Source organism: Harpia harpyja, chromosome Z (genome assembly GCF_026419915.1).
Source record: "Harpia harpyja isolate bHarHar1 chromosome Z, bHarHar1 primary haplotype, whole genome shotgun sequence".
Taxonomy (NCBI): Eukaryota; Metazoa; Chordata; class Aves; order Accipitriformes; family Accipitridae; genus Harpia; species Harpia harpyja.
The window spans coordinates 97510528-97527386 of NC_068969.1; the positions used below are offsets into that span (position 1 = coordinate 97510528).

At 44.4% G+C, this 16859-nt stretch overlaps 1 protein-coding gene across 2 annotated transcripts in view; it reads left to right on the top strand.

Annotated features, from left to right (window-relative positions):
- The first annotated feature begins 522 nt into the window (after positions 1–522).
- Positions 523–16859, top strand: part of PLPP1 (phospholipid phosphatase 1) — a 69350-nt gene continuing 53013 nt past the window's right edge. The window contains exon 1 of one of the 2 annotated variants that reach the window (XM_052778672.1): positions 523–802. In XM_052778672.1, coding sequence (XP_052634632.1) covers positions 745–802 — 58 coding nt within the window. In that variant the 5' untranslated portion in view covers positions 523–744. The remainder of the gene's footprint in view (positions 803–16859) is intronic. The other variant, XM_052778671.1, reaches the window with a different exon arrangement.

Consider the following 16859-nt stretch of genomic DNA (forward strand, 5'->3'; position numbering starts at 1 on the left):
TGTCACGCCGGCAGCCCCTCGGGTGGGGGGCGGGCAGGCCACGCTCCCCCGCCACGGCCCCTACTGCCTGGGGCCGGGGCCGGGCAGGCAGGTGAAGGCGGAGCACGGGCGACGGCCGCGGCTCTCCCTCCGGCGGCGCTGGCCCTGCGGCAGCCCCACGACCACGGGGGGCCGGGGGAGGAGACCCGTGCCGAGGGGCGGGCTGCGGGCGAGGGGCCGCCATCGCCTCAGGCGAGCGGGCGGGCGGGAGGGCGGGGCGCGGGGCGGGCCGCGCCCGCCCCTCCCAGCCCAGGGCGCCCGCTGGCACGGCGGGGCTCGCGCCGCGGGGGCGGGGCGGGAGGCGGGCCGCGGCGCGATTGGTCGGCCCCGGCCTGCCGTTGTAAGCGCGGCCGCCGGGTGGGGCGTCACGGCGGCGGCAGGTCGGGGCGGGCGGAGGCGCCGCCGCCAGCCCGCCCTGCCCTCCCCTCCCTCCCTCCCCCCACAGCCCCCGCCCGCCCGCCCGCCTTAAAGCCCCGGTGGGCGCCGCAGCGGTGGCAGTAGCGCAGTGCGGGAGGCGGTTGCGGCGGTGCCGGGATCGCGGGGGGGGGGGGGGGGCGGGCGCCATTGGCTCGCAGCGCAGCGCCTGGCGGCGGCTGAGCCCCTCCCTGCCGCCTCCGCTCCGCTCCCGCCCCTCGCGCCGAGGCTGTCACCGCGCCGCGCGAGGAGGCGCCGCCGCCGCCGCGCCTGACGCCGGGCGCTGCCAGCATGTTTGACAGGACGCGGCTGCCCTTCGTGGCGCTGGACGTGGTCTGCGTGGTGCTGGGTAGGTCGGCGGGTCGGGGTGGGAGGGGTGGGACACGGGACGGGACGCACGGGGGACGAGGGGAGCCGTCCCCGGGGCGCCGCGCTCCGCCCCCTCCCCGCACGGCACCGGGCTAATCGCATGCTGGCCTCCCCCTCCCCGCGGCGCCAGGCACCACCCTGGAGCGGGTCTTCCTCCAGCCTGCGCCTTCGCTGTGCCTGTCTGTCGCTTCCCCCGCTGCCTGCCGTCCCCTCGCCCCCCTCCCTGTCTCTCGCCTTCCCTTCGCCGCCGCCCCCGGCGTCTCTCCCGCCCCTCGCCCGGCGGAATCTGGTCGCTGCCGTCCGGGGGCCGCGGGCTGGGAAGGGAAGAGTCCTGGCGGGAGGGAGCTGCTGCCGCTTACCCACTGACATCTGGAGCTCCCCCTTCTCTCTGATGTCCTTGCTCCTCCTTCCCTAGCCCCTTCTGTCGGCTGTAAACCGGTTGTGGCAAAAGCCTGTGCTGGGAGAGGTGGGTGTCCGCAGCCTGGGCTGCGTGCGTTACCCTTGGTGGCCGGGGGGCTGGCTGCCCTGAAGGGGGCCGGCGTGGCGGGAGACACCCTTCACCCCAGCGCCCGACCGGGGTGGTATGGTAGGCGCTGTGCGGTGGAGGAGAGATTGGCTTGTAAGGTCCCAGTTGTGCGCGGTCTTGGCGAAACCGATGCTCTGGGCGGAGGCTGAAAGCGAAGCGGGGTGCTTACCTACGAGAAGGTGCTGCCGGCGGCCCGGCGCCCCTGAGGGACGGGCGCAGGGGCTGGAGCGTCGCGTCGTCGCCCCGGCGGGGCGGCGGCCGCCGCGTGTGGAAGCCCGACAGCCACAGCACGCGGCCGCCACACCGCGAACGCCTGCCGTGGCTAGCCCAGGTCTTGGCACCCTCCCGATGCCTCCGTCTTCTGTTTCAGTCCCGAGCTCTGTTGAAACTGCACCGTGTCCTGTCAGTTTGCGTGAACTTTCTCCTTCTCCGTAGCGACGCGATGCAAAGAGTAACGATGTTAGTTATCACCAGCGGAGGGGAAGTAAAGAGCTGTGACTCCGCTGGACCTCTGGGTGTGGAGAGGCTGGGAAGTATCTTCAGTGCCTGAAGTGGTGCTTCTTGGTCAACCTTAGGAAGTGTTAGTTTTGGATGTTTGCTTCTTAATCAAATGAGAGCAGCACTTCAGGAATAAATCTAAGCGCTTTCTCGTCATGTTCAGTGGGTGGTGTTCAGTCAAGCAGGTCTGGCTCATAAAGTCCCTCTTGACTGAAGATGACTCTGACATCAGTATGAACATAACGAGCAACGTTTTGTCTTGCCAGATGCTTCGAATAGCAACGGTACCTGTAGCTAAATGGCACCAAAGAACAAAGTTATGGTGAACGATGCATTGCTCTGAGTAAATGTCACATGAGAGAGAGCTTTTGGAGGATGATAGTGGACCCATGTAGTCCAGTAGGAGCAATCTTTATTCAGATCAGAAGTTTTACAAAGCCATGCTGTGGCAGGGCTTAAATTTCCATGCTGTCTTTATGGCCAGTAAAGGAGTTTTGTCTGTCTTGATAATTGTCATTACAAAATCTTTATAATCAGGCAAAAGTTTGCACTGCGCGTATACTTTGGTCTGTTTGAAGCATATGTGCATATTCTAACTAATCTTGAGTAATCAAGAAAAACAAAATATATTAAAATTAAGACTGCAGGAGGCATATGACTTGAGCGTTTTCCAGCCAAAAGAATGAGGCTTTCTCCCTGCTCCTGTGCCGAGTTACTACCTGGGGAGTAGATTCTTGACCTTGCCCTGCAGTGTAATACCAATTTAGGCATCTTCCCCTGCCCCCATATAGCATTTGGATCGCAGATGCCCTAACCTGATGCCTCAGTGTGCTGAAGGGTTGACAGGCTTTATTTTCCCTTGGGCTTGTTTACTTCCTGCTAGTAGGGGGAAAAATGCAGGCAGTGCATAACATGAAGTCTCTTGACACCTGCAACTTTAAAAACATCGAGTTACAGGTTTCAGTGAAACTCTAGGTGAGACAAAAACAGGTAAGTGTAGGAATGGGAAAGATACTGGATATAGGATCAAATTCTCTCCCTCTTCTTCCTGGCTCCCATGTGATTGAGACAGGCCCTTAGAAGAACATAGGTCTTAAGCCTGTGTGTCTAATGGGGGAATCTGTTTTGATTTTTTTTTTTAACTGTAAGAAGAATAGTTCCTGTTGATTGTGGACTTTGATTCTAACTCTTACTTTTTACCTGCCCTTCCCCCCAATGTGCACTTTGATATCTGCTCAAATGACCAAGGTAACTGCCCAGATAAAGTGACTTGCAGGTATTGATAAGCTGATACCTAGTTATCTATCTCCACTAAAGAGACCATGAAGCCTCCAAGAGAAAACTTCTCTATCTGTGTCATACTGAAAGTTTAAAACTGTGTAGACCAGCTTCAGTTGAGGACTGAACTCTCAGTCTTGGTGTGGTAGCCCATTCTACCACAAAAAGGGCTACCAGTAGCATACTCATGATCCCCAAGGTAACTCTTACAGTCACTTGATACAGAGCTTGCCTTTTTGCTCCTCCCTCTCCTGCCTGCACCTTCCCCATAGTAAGTGAAGATGCAGAAGAAAAATTAATGTCATTGTTTCAGTAGTGTTGGACAGAAAAAACCCCTTAAGGATATCACTTCAAGTTACAGTGACTTGACTTATCCGTGAGCTCACCGCAGTGGAAGCAGATGACTCTGACTCTGTGTCTGTGACATACTCGCCCCTGCTTTAGTCAAACCATTCTTTGTGCGGGTTCAGCTCTTCTAACACAAGTTTTCCTTCCAAAAGGAGGGAAAAAAGAGCTTTACTGTGATTTTTGGTGATTTAAATGGGTTTATTGAAAGGTCTGACAGGTGCCCAAGATGGAGCAGAGGTAAGAGGCTAAGAAAGAGATCAAGAAAGAGCAGGTGGCACAGGAGGGAGCAACATCTCCCCCTTTATGTGGCATTAAGCTGTTAGAGCAGTTTGGTTGCCTGAAACTTAAGTCTAAGGTTGCTTTTAATTGGCCTTAAGGAAACACCCTACCTCATCCATCTTTCTACCCAGTGAGACAGAGAGAATTCAGGGAAAGCAGTCTTTGGTGCCCCGAGAAAATAAATTAAAACACTTCCTCTTATCAGGATAATTCTTTCCTTCTAAATTATACTTGTGTTTCAGCATTAAACTAGTTTCACATCCTGTAATCTAAAAAAAAAAAAAGCTGCAGATTTCTGCAGTATCTGTCCTTAAATAGTGCGATGAGGCTGTATCTGCATTCTGTGAGTGTGTGCTGATCTGCAGTGCTGGGTGTGTGCGTGCTGCATGTCCGTATGCAGAATCTGTCCTTAAATAGTGCGATGAGGCTGTATCTGCATTCTGTGAGTGTGTGCTGATCTGCAGTGCTGGGTGTGTGCGTGCTGCCTGTCCGTATGCAGATCTGCAGTGCTGCAGGCAACAGCTCCCTTACTCTGTGCGGCACAGTAGACAGTTGTCGACGTCTTCTGTCGCTGGAAAGCAGGAATGGGCTGGACTGCAGGACATACCTTTGTTACTTGTCCCTCCTTGTTTTTCTGACAGGAGAGACATTTTATATAGCCTGGCACAGATGTGTAAACGGAATTACATTTCTAGATAGCAGTAAAACTATTTTTCACTGACATTGAGACTTCATTCTTATGGTTTATTACACTTTCAATTTGTCATGCAAAACATAACAGCTTATTAGAATAACTTAATCAGTTAGCTTGTGACTGATGTCTTCATTAGGCACTATACGTACACTCTGTGCCGCTCTTACAGGTCTATTGTTCGACTGCAAATCAAGCTCCTTCATTAAGGCAGCTAAACAACACTTAAAGAACAAAGTTGGGAAACCCATGGTAATATTACTGTAATTGGTGGAAGAACTACTAAATACATTTACCTTTAAACGAAATTCTGGCTAAGACCGAGTCAGATTAAAGTAAGCTCTGCAGAGGTGACTGGAGCAGTAAGGAAAAAATTCTTTGTGATGCTAGACTCTAGGACAACTCGCACCTGGTCTGTGCTTGTTGCAATTCTGGCCTAACTTGATTGCAGGGATGCAATACAACAGAACTGTGTTTCTTTAGTCCCGTGCCTGACTATGCAATTGTAAGTGATTGGGGAGTGTACTTGTCAATAGGTGATTGCTGGTGTAATGCAATAATAGTACAATCTAAGATGAGAAAAACTGATGTCTTTTAAAGAATTTGGTCCTTCACTGTTCTGATCCACTCTTCTGCAATATGTTGGAAATAGTAAAGAATTACTCAGTTAAATTTAAAATTCTGTAGAATCTAGTTATGTTCGGTGTATGTGTAGGGATTTTTTTTCTTTTTTTTTTTTTTTCCCCCTCGTCTCCCTGTCCTACCCTGGGCTGGTTCAAGAAGCCAACTGAAAACTTCCCTGCTGCCCAGCCATTCTCTAGCAGTGGAGCTATCTGCTACTTGGGTGTTGAGGCACCCTGAGCTACAAGCAGTACCCATGCAAAAAAGAAGGTTGATAGGTCGCTGGTGGGGGGGGAAGGTGAGACTGGCAGTCTTACTTATCTTTTTTGTCCTGAAACTACTTCTGAGTAAGGAAAGGAGAATTCTAGTCTTCCAAACAGAAGAACATGTGAACTAAACCCAGAAATACTAAATGCTTGCATCACTTTAAGCTTACTACTTAAAGACTGCTGGAATGCTGTGTGATACAGGGCAATACGCTAAACAGCAGGTGCATGTGTATAGGACAGGTGAATTTGCTTTTGCAGAATGTGACTTGGGAGAGTGAGATGGCTGGACCACTCTGCACACCCTGTACAATCTTTTTGCTTTAGGTGCCATTCTTCGCTTTTGGGAGTGTTTACTCTTGCCTCCACTGAAGGCAGCCATCTGATATTGCTCTTCAGTCAAGGAAGGCCTCCTATGTGGTTTAGCACTTCCCCATTGCCCTAGTTCAAATAAAACCTCCTCTGCTATTACTTGTGACTTACTGACAGATGTGTCACCATCCTTATTTTCCACGTCATGTGGATGCTAAATCTTTTTTCTAGTGCATGAATACATTGTTAAGCTGTAACAGGTTCATGTGAAAGAGCAGCTTGTCTTCAAATGACACTGTCCACGAAGTAACATGAGATGATACTCATTAAGTTGACTCTCAATTAATTTGAAACACGGTTCTCATGTAAAACAGGGAAAATCTTCCCTCTCCTACTGTGCTTTCTCAAACACATGAGACTGAATACTTTGGTTGTGACATTGTCCCTTGTTAAAGTTCTTGGCAACAGTCACTTTTTATTCTCCCCTACATAAAGAAAGATGCTCTACTCAGAGGCTCTCTCTATCTTGCTAGGAAGCCTATAGAAAAGCTTCAGGTTAGAACTCAACTAGTTAATGAACACTATTCAAAGTCAGCAATCTGGTTCTTGCTCTGCCAGGTATTGCTGTTAAAGTGTATCTTGTACTCTGGCTAACGCCTGCCTCAAAAAGAGAAGTTCTCGCACTTGCTTTTTACAGCAATGGGTAAATCCCAATTCACCTTCCAGTGCCTTAACAAGAGCCAAATCTTGAACTCGGCACTATACTCTTTCGTCTTGGCATAAGAGAGGAAGATGCTTGTCAGCAGTGAGGTAGGTTCCTTACCAGCTGCTTGAGTCCTGGTGACTTTTTAACCTTAAACAGGCAGAAGGGCTCTTGCAGCATGTTTATGTGAAGGTGGTGACCTTTGCTTAAAGGAATGGGAGGGAAGGGGCTTCTGACATATTTTCTGTAGAAAATGAAGTACCACACTAAGGCTAAAGGATAAAATAGCTCATCTGTCATAGTTGAAGAGGTCCTGCCTCACCTTTATAGTTGCTTGGGTGGTTGTTGAGCCAGTGCTGAGCTGATTCAATACACTGACCTGGTTTTAAAAAGGTGGATCGCATGAACTCATACTGACTAAAAGCATCTTGGTTTGAAACCTGCACAGTCACAGCCCTGGTGGGAGGGGAGGTAAGAGTTGGCTAGTGGTTGCCTGCTACTGCATAGTTTTATGTGTAGAGCATGGTTGCACTGACCAGATGCTGATGACAGGATAAAGCTGTGATAGTCCTCTCTCTATCTGTGACTGTGTTGGAGCCACAGAAGCAGGTAGCACAAAGAGGTGACCTAACTCTGGAAGGTACCTGATGATGAGAGATAACTTGAGCTTTGTAGTCTTCCAAGTGACTTGGATTTATCCCTGACAACTGGTAATGCTCTTTCCAGAATTACTAGTCCAGGAGAATTAAAACAAACTCACCTTGGATGGTGGGGAGGAAAGAAAGAAAAAGTGCTGAATAGAATTACATAGAATCTTATTGGCAAGATGTACCACCCACAGAAGTATGGCTTTAGAAAAGTCAGATTCATTGGTATGGGCTTGATTATTGTTGTATCTGCTGGGCTGGGGGGTGGAGGGGGGCTTGCAAGGGATTGTTTCTTTTCCCTATCCTGCAAAGGAAGCTCCTCCTTCTTGGGGTTTAATCAGGTAAAATAGCTGACTGAAGACAACTGAAAAATCCACAAACACTAGAAATTCAGATAATGGATGACTAGCAAGTGACTATTTTTAGCCCAGTTTTATGACAAAAATTAAAACCATTTAAAGCTGTCTTGAAGAATCAAGATTTCCTTAAGATAATTTCTTAGACTCTTTTGTTGGAACAGTATAGTTGCTGCTACATCAGGAAATACTAGTCGGTTCAGCTGCAGCAATAGACCTCTCAGTCCCACCTGTGAGTAGACACACCAGCTATTTTCCATGCTGAGTGGTGTAGTCCTGTGGTTTAAAAACTGGAAGAAAACAGTGCCACTTGTATTAAGATCATCTTCTCATATCAACTGCTAATGAGTTGACACACCTTCTGGGAGGAATTTTCCTTTCCAAGTTACAAGACTGATCTCAGAGGCACAGAACTAAAGGCTGTATATTGATAAACTTGCACTGTGTCTTTCAAACTGCTTTTGACAGATTCTCTGGTACCTGAGTCCTTCTAGCACAGTCAGGTCCAGCTTTTAAAATCAAGACTGCTTGTTCATATAGAAGCCAAAAATAGACCCAAGTAAGCTTCTTCAGCAGAATATTATACAGAAAAATAATGTTGAAACTGTCTGGTGCACTTATCAAACACTTTTTTAGTTATCACATTGAGTCACAGGATTTGAAACAACCAGTACAAGAAACATTAATAGGCTGGTCTTGCTCTGTTATAGGTTTTGCTAATTTGTCTTTCAAAAGCTGTAACCAAGAAGCAGTCCGACTCAGAAGTGTCAGTTTAATTTGTATTGTACTTCAACACAGGTTTTGGCATCTGCTCATGTGGCATCTTGATATCTGGCAACAGGAAAATAAAGCTTTTTTAATTTTAAATTTAAAAAGGCAAATATGTCAGGTGAGGGCAACCATCTTGGAATGGCTACAAACCCTAATTCTACTAAATGGAGCCAAAGGTATGCAGGAGCCATATCAATACAGCCTTACTTCTCTGATGCTATTGATGAAACAATGGATCTTGCTAGACCTAGCCTAGATTTTATTGCCTCCTCCCCTTTGGCTGCCATTGCTAATCATGAAGCTTTCAGAGAGGCCACATGGAGGTTGCCTGATCTCATGAGGTAGCTTCGAGATGTTAGCAAGCCGTCCCTGGTACAGAAGAAGGGTCATAGGTTCTTGTACTGAACAGGAGTTTTGCTCAGTTTTTGCCTTAAGCATAGAAGGGATTATGTATCAAATTTCAGCATCTCTGGTAGCTTCTGCTTCTCAGAATAAGGTGGAATTTTTTCCTCAAATTAATCTTAGTGCATTTTCATCCCTTTGACTTTGTTCTGTTATGGCAGATCTACAGATCACTGTAAGCCTGTTCTGAGTCTTAGATGACTGAGTCACTGAAACTTAACAGTGGGTGCAATATTCTCTGAAACTGGAGTACTGGGATGATAAGGAAAACACATGTACCTAAGCTGATCCACCTTATTTTAAGGTGTCTGAAGGTTAATGGACTATATTTACTTTAAGCTGAAGGGGCTGGTTTGGAAGCTAGTGGTGGAAAGACCTGAGGGAATAAACTAATTATAACCAGGGAACCTTCTGAAGTGCAGCGACTTAAAGGGGAGCATATATGGCCCTTAAGGGGTCAAGAGGGCATTTGATGGTGAGATACAGAAGGGAGGCAGTGAGATTGAGCCCTGCAAATAGCTCCAGTCAGGAACTGTTCCCTGTTGAATTCCAAAAATCTTCTTAGTCAGTGTCTCCTTTTCTTGTTGTTTCTTGAGTGAGTTCTGTAGCTTTTTGCTGACTCAGGGAAATTAAGGCTTCGATTTTGTTTTGTTCGGTAAGCCTATACTGCAGTACTAGTATTCAGTTAAAGTACTCCAAGCCAGTATGGTGGCTGGGTCTAATGCTGATGGAGATCCTGGGAGTGGAAGTAAGGTTACTGTTTCTGCTTGCAGACTTGTCGTTCTTCCCATCTCTTCTTGAATCTTAAGATTCCAGTCATCAACACTAGGAAATGAAATCTCTAATCATTAATATATAGAAACTAAGATCACAGATCTAATGCTGATAATTTTTACTGAAACTGGAAGGCGACACCTGCTCTATTGTAGGAGTACTGGAAGACTTTCTATGCTGTGGCATTATTCATTATACTCAAGTGTCAGGGGCAATGTTGTATAAATATTTTTTACAAACTCTGGTTAAATTAACTTCTCAGGTCTTCTGAATCAGGACAAAACAATTGCTCTGATAGCTCTAAAATATATAGGGTGTTCTCATTTTTCCTTTTAAAATTCTATTTAAACTAGAACTAGCTCAATACAGAGCTTATGTTCTCAAAATGTACTGTTAGACACTACAGACTTCAGTGTACCATGAAAAAATGTGGTTCTGATAACTAAGAATAGTCCTCTTAAACATGGTGGCACGCAGCAGTGTGTACAGTATAAAATGACATTCTGGTGGATGACAAGGTAGACAATCTTGTGGAAATTCTGAGTCCCTCTGTAGCACTGCCATTTTAAGGCCTGACTTTGTTGAAGACTGTTTAAGTAAAATATTGTTATGCTTGTAAGACTTACTGGAAAATGAGCATGTACCCTCCTAACAACTAATAGCCTATTATATTTCTAGAGACTGAATGGTATTTCAGTTTAGGGCATGTAGCTGTATATGAAATACTCTGAAAGCTTTTTGCCATGCACTTCCACAAAACAGAGATTAAAATGGAAAAATATTTATAACTTCTGGAGTGAGTTTAAAAGAGCACTGGTCTTAAATGACATTCAGAGTTCGTGTCACCTGCAATAAAAAAAGAAATAATCCCTCCCTGCCTTGGCAAAGGCTGGCCTTGATCAGTTTCTTTTGCTGTATTGTTTTCCCTGCCTGTAAGCCCAGCGCTTTAGGTAGATTGTATGTAGAAGATCTTGATCCTTGGGGGTGTGTGCACAGTTTTGTATCTGTGGGTTTTTTAATTCTGTAGACAATACAAAGCCTTTAACAGTGAACATAATACTGAGCACATAATGCAAGCAGTGATTAAATATTTAATTTCCCCTAAACAGGAAGGGTTATAGTGGGAGAAGTCACTCTTGCTTGCTGTGGCTGCAGCCAGCTGGATTCCTCCCCACCCCACGAGCAGCACTGCAACACAAGGAGCTGCTGACCTCTCCCTTTCCATCCTCCCCCCACCTCTAGTGTCCTTTGGTTATTAGTCTGAGGGTCTTAAATCTTAGGTCTGTCAGTAATGAGGGCAATTGACCTCTGCCCCACTGGGTGAACTGCTAATGAGTTCCAGGTGGCTGGTCTAACTTCAACCTTCTCTGCCCCCTGAACAGAGCAGAGTCCAGGGCACAGCCTTTGCTTGTGACCTGTGACTGGCTTGCTTGAGCAGCATATTTTTCTCAGTGTAAGTAATAGAGCAGGCTAGGATATATTACTGTCTTGCCTCTGCATTTTTTATTTTGTATTTGTACTTCTGTAAATGCTTACAGGAGAGGCAATTGCATGGTTTTTAGACTAACAGGTACTTAGTGTTTCTAAAAGTCCATTCTTTTGATTGAAATATAGATATGAGGGAGAATACGCTTGTCCTATATCAATATTTTTAAACAAGTGTTGTGACTTGTTTTAATGGATTGGTAATGTAGATAACTGAACTAGTGTTCCCATGTAGTACTAAACTGTTGAATGCGGAGAAACTAGAATATGATGTAGTTCTCTTAGTAAATGACTGGACTAGAAATTGCACTCTTCATTATCGAGGCTGGTCCAGCTTGGAGGAAGGTTTCCTCCGCTTCCTGCCTCCACCACCCTTGCCTTGGCTCAATCAAAAGTGTAATACATTGTGAGGCAGTCGTTCAATGAAACTGTTTTCAGCTGGCCCAGGTTGCTGATATGGCTCCTCTGCTAGCCAAATCATAGATCGGCAAAAAAATAAAAATATAAGTAGTGTATAGTTGCAAGTGGAATAGTAACAGAGATTAGAATGCAGTTCATGCTTTTAAATACATATATCCTGTTTACTGAAACCTAGCACAGCTTCTGGTGTTATCAGAACAATCAGTGTGCTGTTATTAGGAATATTTTGCATACCTTGGGGTAGAAAAGTAAGATGAAGTCCTTTAAAGTGGCTAGGAGGTGAGTTGTGGGCTACCCACTCACCTCAGCTACTGAAAATAAATAGTATGTTGATTTTTCTCTTATACATCCCTCACCTCTAGGTGTCAAAAATCTAAACACTTTCTTATTTTTTTTTAATCTCTTCTTTCTCTTAGTAGTTTTCTGTATTCCCAGAACCTCCTGTCTAAGAGGTGTTGATTCTTTCTCTTGACTGCTTGTGGAAAAAAATTTTCAGCACATCTGCTTTTCTGCAAAGAACAGTCTCTTTTACAGGTGCTCCCAGCAGCATGAGGTTGACCTGTCTCAGTTTCTTTAAATCTCTTGCATACTACCTTCCCCCAGACTGTACATTGCAAAATGAGCAGCAAAGCAAACATGGTTGTCCTGGCTGAAAATAAAAGCAAAAATAAATGTATAAGAGTGGGAGAGCTTAAATTTTCCTTTGCCCTCAGTAGTAATTACCAGTTGTATAGGTTCGGCTCAGAATGATGCTATTTATCTGTCTGTGGGGTTATTTAACAGCATCATCTCTCTAATAAGAATGTAAGCTATGAAAAGTACCTTTTTCTTAAATGAGCAGCCTTAAGCTGAATAACTGAGCTTTTTTGAGGCTGTCATTTGCTGTTGTTTTACAGAGATTATTTCTCCAATACAGCCAGAATTCATGCTTGACACCCCCCAACTTAACTGTAGATTGTGGATTTCTTTACAAAAGCTGAAACTGTCTTTCTGTCAGCACATCAAGTACAGAATGCATTGAGTCTATTTTTCAGGATAAGTATAGAGAAACATAAAAATTCTTCTCAGTCTCATGTTAGTCTAGTACAGTTTCTCTTAATTAGCACTTACTTGCGAGTTCAGTACAGGATGAGGAAAAAGCTTTGGTTAATAATCAAGCTAGAATGTTCTCCTTTTCCATAGGCTCCCTTGAGGGTAACTGCCTTTCTCCCAGTTTCTAGATATTTGTTTGTTTAAATGAGAAGAACTTCCTGATTGAGGACCAGGTAGGAGTCCTGTGTGTCTTGGAGAACTTGGAACACCAATTCAGCACAAGTTTTTAAGATGGCACAGAGCCTCAAGTGAAGATTTGGTTGCTTCCACAGATGAGAACGCCAATTGGGGTTAGTTAAGGGATGTTTACAAAAAATAGTGCGTTCCTTTGAACAGCTTAAAACTGGAGGAGAAGGCACCACTGACCAGGAAACAATTTCACAAGGTGTTTAAGCTGATCTGAAACTATGGCCAGACCGTCCTTGTTCTCCCTTCTTCCACACCCTTGGCTACATGTTCCTATTCTATCCTTTACACTGGCTCTAAGAGTCATGCACTTGGCCAGATGAGCAAGTGCTCCTGAAGAACCTGTGTTGTGTGGGCATGGGCTTTTTCTTTTTTTGGACAGGTTGGTGTGAAAAGCTAGTGCTGTGGCAAGGAAGGGGATAGCAGTGGATGGCTAGAGGTGGGAGAAGGGCAGGACAGTCTAGGTTGTCTTGAGGTGCTCTTGAAAGCATAGCCAGATTTTTTGAGCACTACACTTGGTTCTGAACTAGATGGTACAGTATAACTTGGAACGATTAAAATCTTCAAGACTCTCTTTTGTTTCAGATGTAAAACTTAAATAGTCTTAAAATGGAAGACCTATCTAAAACTGTGTCCATAGACTTAATTAGGAAAGCGTTCCTAAATTTTAAGTAGAACACGCAGTATTTTTAGACCTTGAAGCTACCTCCTCTTGAACAATCTTCCCTGCTGATCTTAAGTATTTATGGCAACTGCCAGCTGTAAAAGAGGCTAATTCAGCTGTAAATGCTGTTTTTTCCCTGTTTAGGGAAAAATATCCCATGCACTTGCTAGCAAAGCCAAATGGACACCTGAGTATCAGAATCCAACTCCTTATGCCTCCACACTTAAGCACCTAACTCTAAAGTTATAGGTGTGATAAACGCCACAAATCAGAATAATAGTGCAGTGTTTCACACGTTGTAAAAAGATCATAGTTTCGTGTCCAGAGCTTCCATTTGTAGGATAAATTGTGGAACTTAAATTACTTTTTTTGCTTTCATCTTCAAAAAAATTATTTAAAATGTAACAAATAACATATTTTTCATTAAACAGTCTTGGGGTGTTTTGTTGATTTTTGTTTTTTTCTTTTTTCCAAAGGAAGACTTTGCCGCCTCCTTCCCTTGGGTATTGTTTTTTCTTGATACTTCCTTTCTATGGGTGGAGAACCGTTCTCACAGCGAGTTCTTGCCTAGTGTCCCAGCCTGGACTTCCCTTCCTTCCTTACAGGCTTTTGTGCCATGCTGTGTTGTCCAGCCAGATCTGATTAAATACGAGTTCCCCGAAGGCTGTTGATACTGCTATGAATTATCCGTAGGTTTTCAATGGAAACTACACTACAACTGGCTTGAAGCTCCAAATTAGAGTTGGAAACTCCTTGTGAACTCAGGATAGCCCCATGTAACTATTTCAGCTAGCTTAGCTTCACTCTGTACAAATGTTTGTTGCCCTGTTGTACAGTTCTAGCCAAAAACTTAAGGCTGTTCCTTCCCTGCATCCCCTGCTCAGTAATTCAAGTATCAGACTTGTCTCTCTCCTCTCCCTTTCCTTCCTGTGCAGTTTTATTCTTGTCCATATATGTGAAGCTTTCACCTCTCTTTCTTAGATAAAGGCTTCAAATCTCTGCAGTCTCTTTTCCTGTTCAACTTTGTTACTACTGCTGTAGCTTTTGGGCTTAGCCAGAGTCTGTTTGCATGAGCATTACAGGAGAAGTGCCTCCCAGTCTTTTACAAAATCTTGGATGGGCCAGTTCCAGAGCACTTGAGTGATCAAATTGTTTTCCTTCTATAATGAAAGGGGAGAGAAACCAGATCAGAGGACTGCTGTTTCTTGCTATTACCTAGCAAAATGGCCCAGAACCTGTTGGTCACTAGTCCTTGACAAGATCAACTAGATGAATTTTAATGGAAAATAGAGAAACTCCAATTCTAAGTCTGAAGCATGGGGAACTTCAAGGAACAGTCTTTTTTTACAGCTGAAGGTTTAGAGAATATGAATAACAGCTGAGCCATTATGGTCCCTAAGTTACAAAGTTACCTAGATCACAAGAGCACCCTCAGAGGTTACTGCTGGTACTGGCTAGGTAAAAAGGAAGAGGAGGTACGTTGTGAAGAGGACAAAGCATCAGAGCTGATCTACAAGATTGCGTTTTAGCCTTGTAATCTTTCACTAGGTCTTGGTCACCCTTTCCTCCAGTTTGTAGAAGCTAATGAAACTGAACATATGTGCATTCCTCAGAAGTCCAGTGTACAGTCACCCTGCTTAAAGGTCATGGAGGTGCTTGGCCCCTGTGATGGCAATACTGGCCTGTTATGTACATTAGTGTGGTGGGTTTTTTTGGTTTTTCTTTTTTTTTTTTTTGTCTTACAGTGAAAACTTCAGGACTGTTTGCTTACATGTACTAAGTGTTGTCTTCTCTCCCTGTAAAATGAGCAATAGTAAAAATGCTACTACTTGTTTGGGGTAGGTTAACATTCAACTAAACACCATTTCACAGTCTTCTACTCCACTGCTGGAAAGCAGTGCATCATTTAGATTGCAGTTGGAATTCTAACAGTGATGTAAAAAATGGTAATGGACAGGTAGTGTAAGATGTATAACCAACTTCCAGTTTTTTGTATTCTTTTACTATGGACTATACAAATGAATTTTGCAGTTGCTTTGGTGAAACTGTCCTCATCTGACCCCTTTGCTGCTTTTCCTCTTCCCCCCCTTCCTAGAATCTCATGTTTGAAAGTAGAAACATATTTCTAAATTCCAACTCTAGTTTACACACTTTTAAAGTACTTTCTAAGCATTGCATAATGTAGTCAAATCAATCTGATTTAACAAAAAGGCGCATCCTTTTCTTTCAATGAAACAGATGTAAAAGGAACAAAAATGTACGAAGAAATATTTAAATGTATAGGCACCAGAAAAAATTTGGATAACTGCTTGTTATGTAAAAGTTCTTTCAAACTAGTTTTTATAAACAAATTTCACATAAAGAAGACTATTTAATGGGAAGAAAAGAAAGCTTAGATTAAATCTTGAGTTCCTTTCCTCTTTGTTTAATGAAAACTGAGTGCATAACACTTACTGTCAGGAATTCTCCCTAATTAAAAAAAAAAAGCCCTCAAGCTTCTGCCTTAACTAAGTTACAGAGTGAGTAATTATCTCCTGCTGCAGTTACACAACAAAAAAACCCCCTTCATATTCAAACTGGTTGTTTGTTTTGCTGGTAGGCTTAAAACACTGCTTGTGAAATGTAGGATACTTTCTCTTTTTCATGTACACTCATGTAATAGCTCTCTTCCAGTTCCTAAAGGAAATCTTCCTTGAAAAAAACACACGACCCATGACTGTAAATCTGTCTACTTTGGTGGCAAGAAATTTGGAATTTTTGAGCTAAGAACTCTGTCGTGTTTGCAAGTGAATTGCTGCAGTGTCCTGTAGTTTCTGAACTGGAGCACTTAGAGATCATACTTCAGCTGATAAAACCAGAACAGCCTGTCCTAATGAATTTAAACCCAGAAACAAAACCAAAGCAAAACACCTCAAAATCTTATTGTAAAAGCTGAGCAATATTGGCTAAAAAAGGTTGAGCTGGAAGGCTGAAAATGTAATTGAATGAAACAGAAAAATTCTTGGTGTTGAGTTGTAGCAGATTCTCTTGGAAAACAGAGGTATGTCTGTTAAGTAGTCAACTTCTGCAAAACACAAGCTGCTGTTTAAATTAACCATGAGAATGTGGTATTTCCACATGTGAAAATCTGGTGACCTGTTTGAGAAGATAGGATTGTATCAAATAGGTAATGGCTTTGCCACTCAATCATCCTGACGCTGGGTATGCAATAGCAGAGATAAAGACAGGAAACGTGGGCTCTGACTTATGTTAGTGGAATCTTGCCATAGCCTTGAGTGGAGCTGAAAATTGGCTCCAGACATGCGAACATACAGCAATGTCCTTAGATGCCAGTGAACTTTCCGAGGTCTTCAGTGTGGCCCCCTTTGTATTTGAAGGGCTGCGATTCTCCTGTTTTGGCTACTTCTGCCATCTGCATTCTGTCAAGCTGTAGCTCTTTTCTCAATCATTAAAGCAGAGGAGGGAGAGAGACCTTTGAGATGCAGTTGATTGGAAGGTATGTCATCCTACTTCATGAATAACTTTAAGCACAAAGTTGAACAAGCATAGTGCTGTTTGCATTCTTCAGTTTTGCTGTAGGCGATGGTGAGCATCTGCTGAAGTGCTTTGCTGCATCAGCATCCCCAGTTGTTAGGCAGTGAACAGTCCTTAGGATTTTGGATGTTATGTGGAAAAAATTCCTCTCTGCTCCATAGGAGGCTTTAAATTCCTGGCAAAC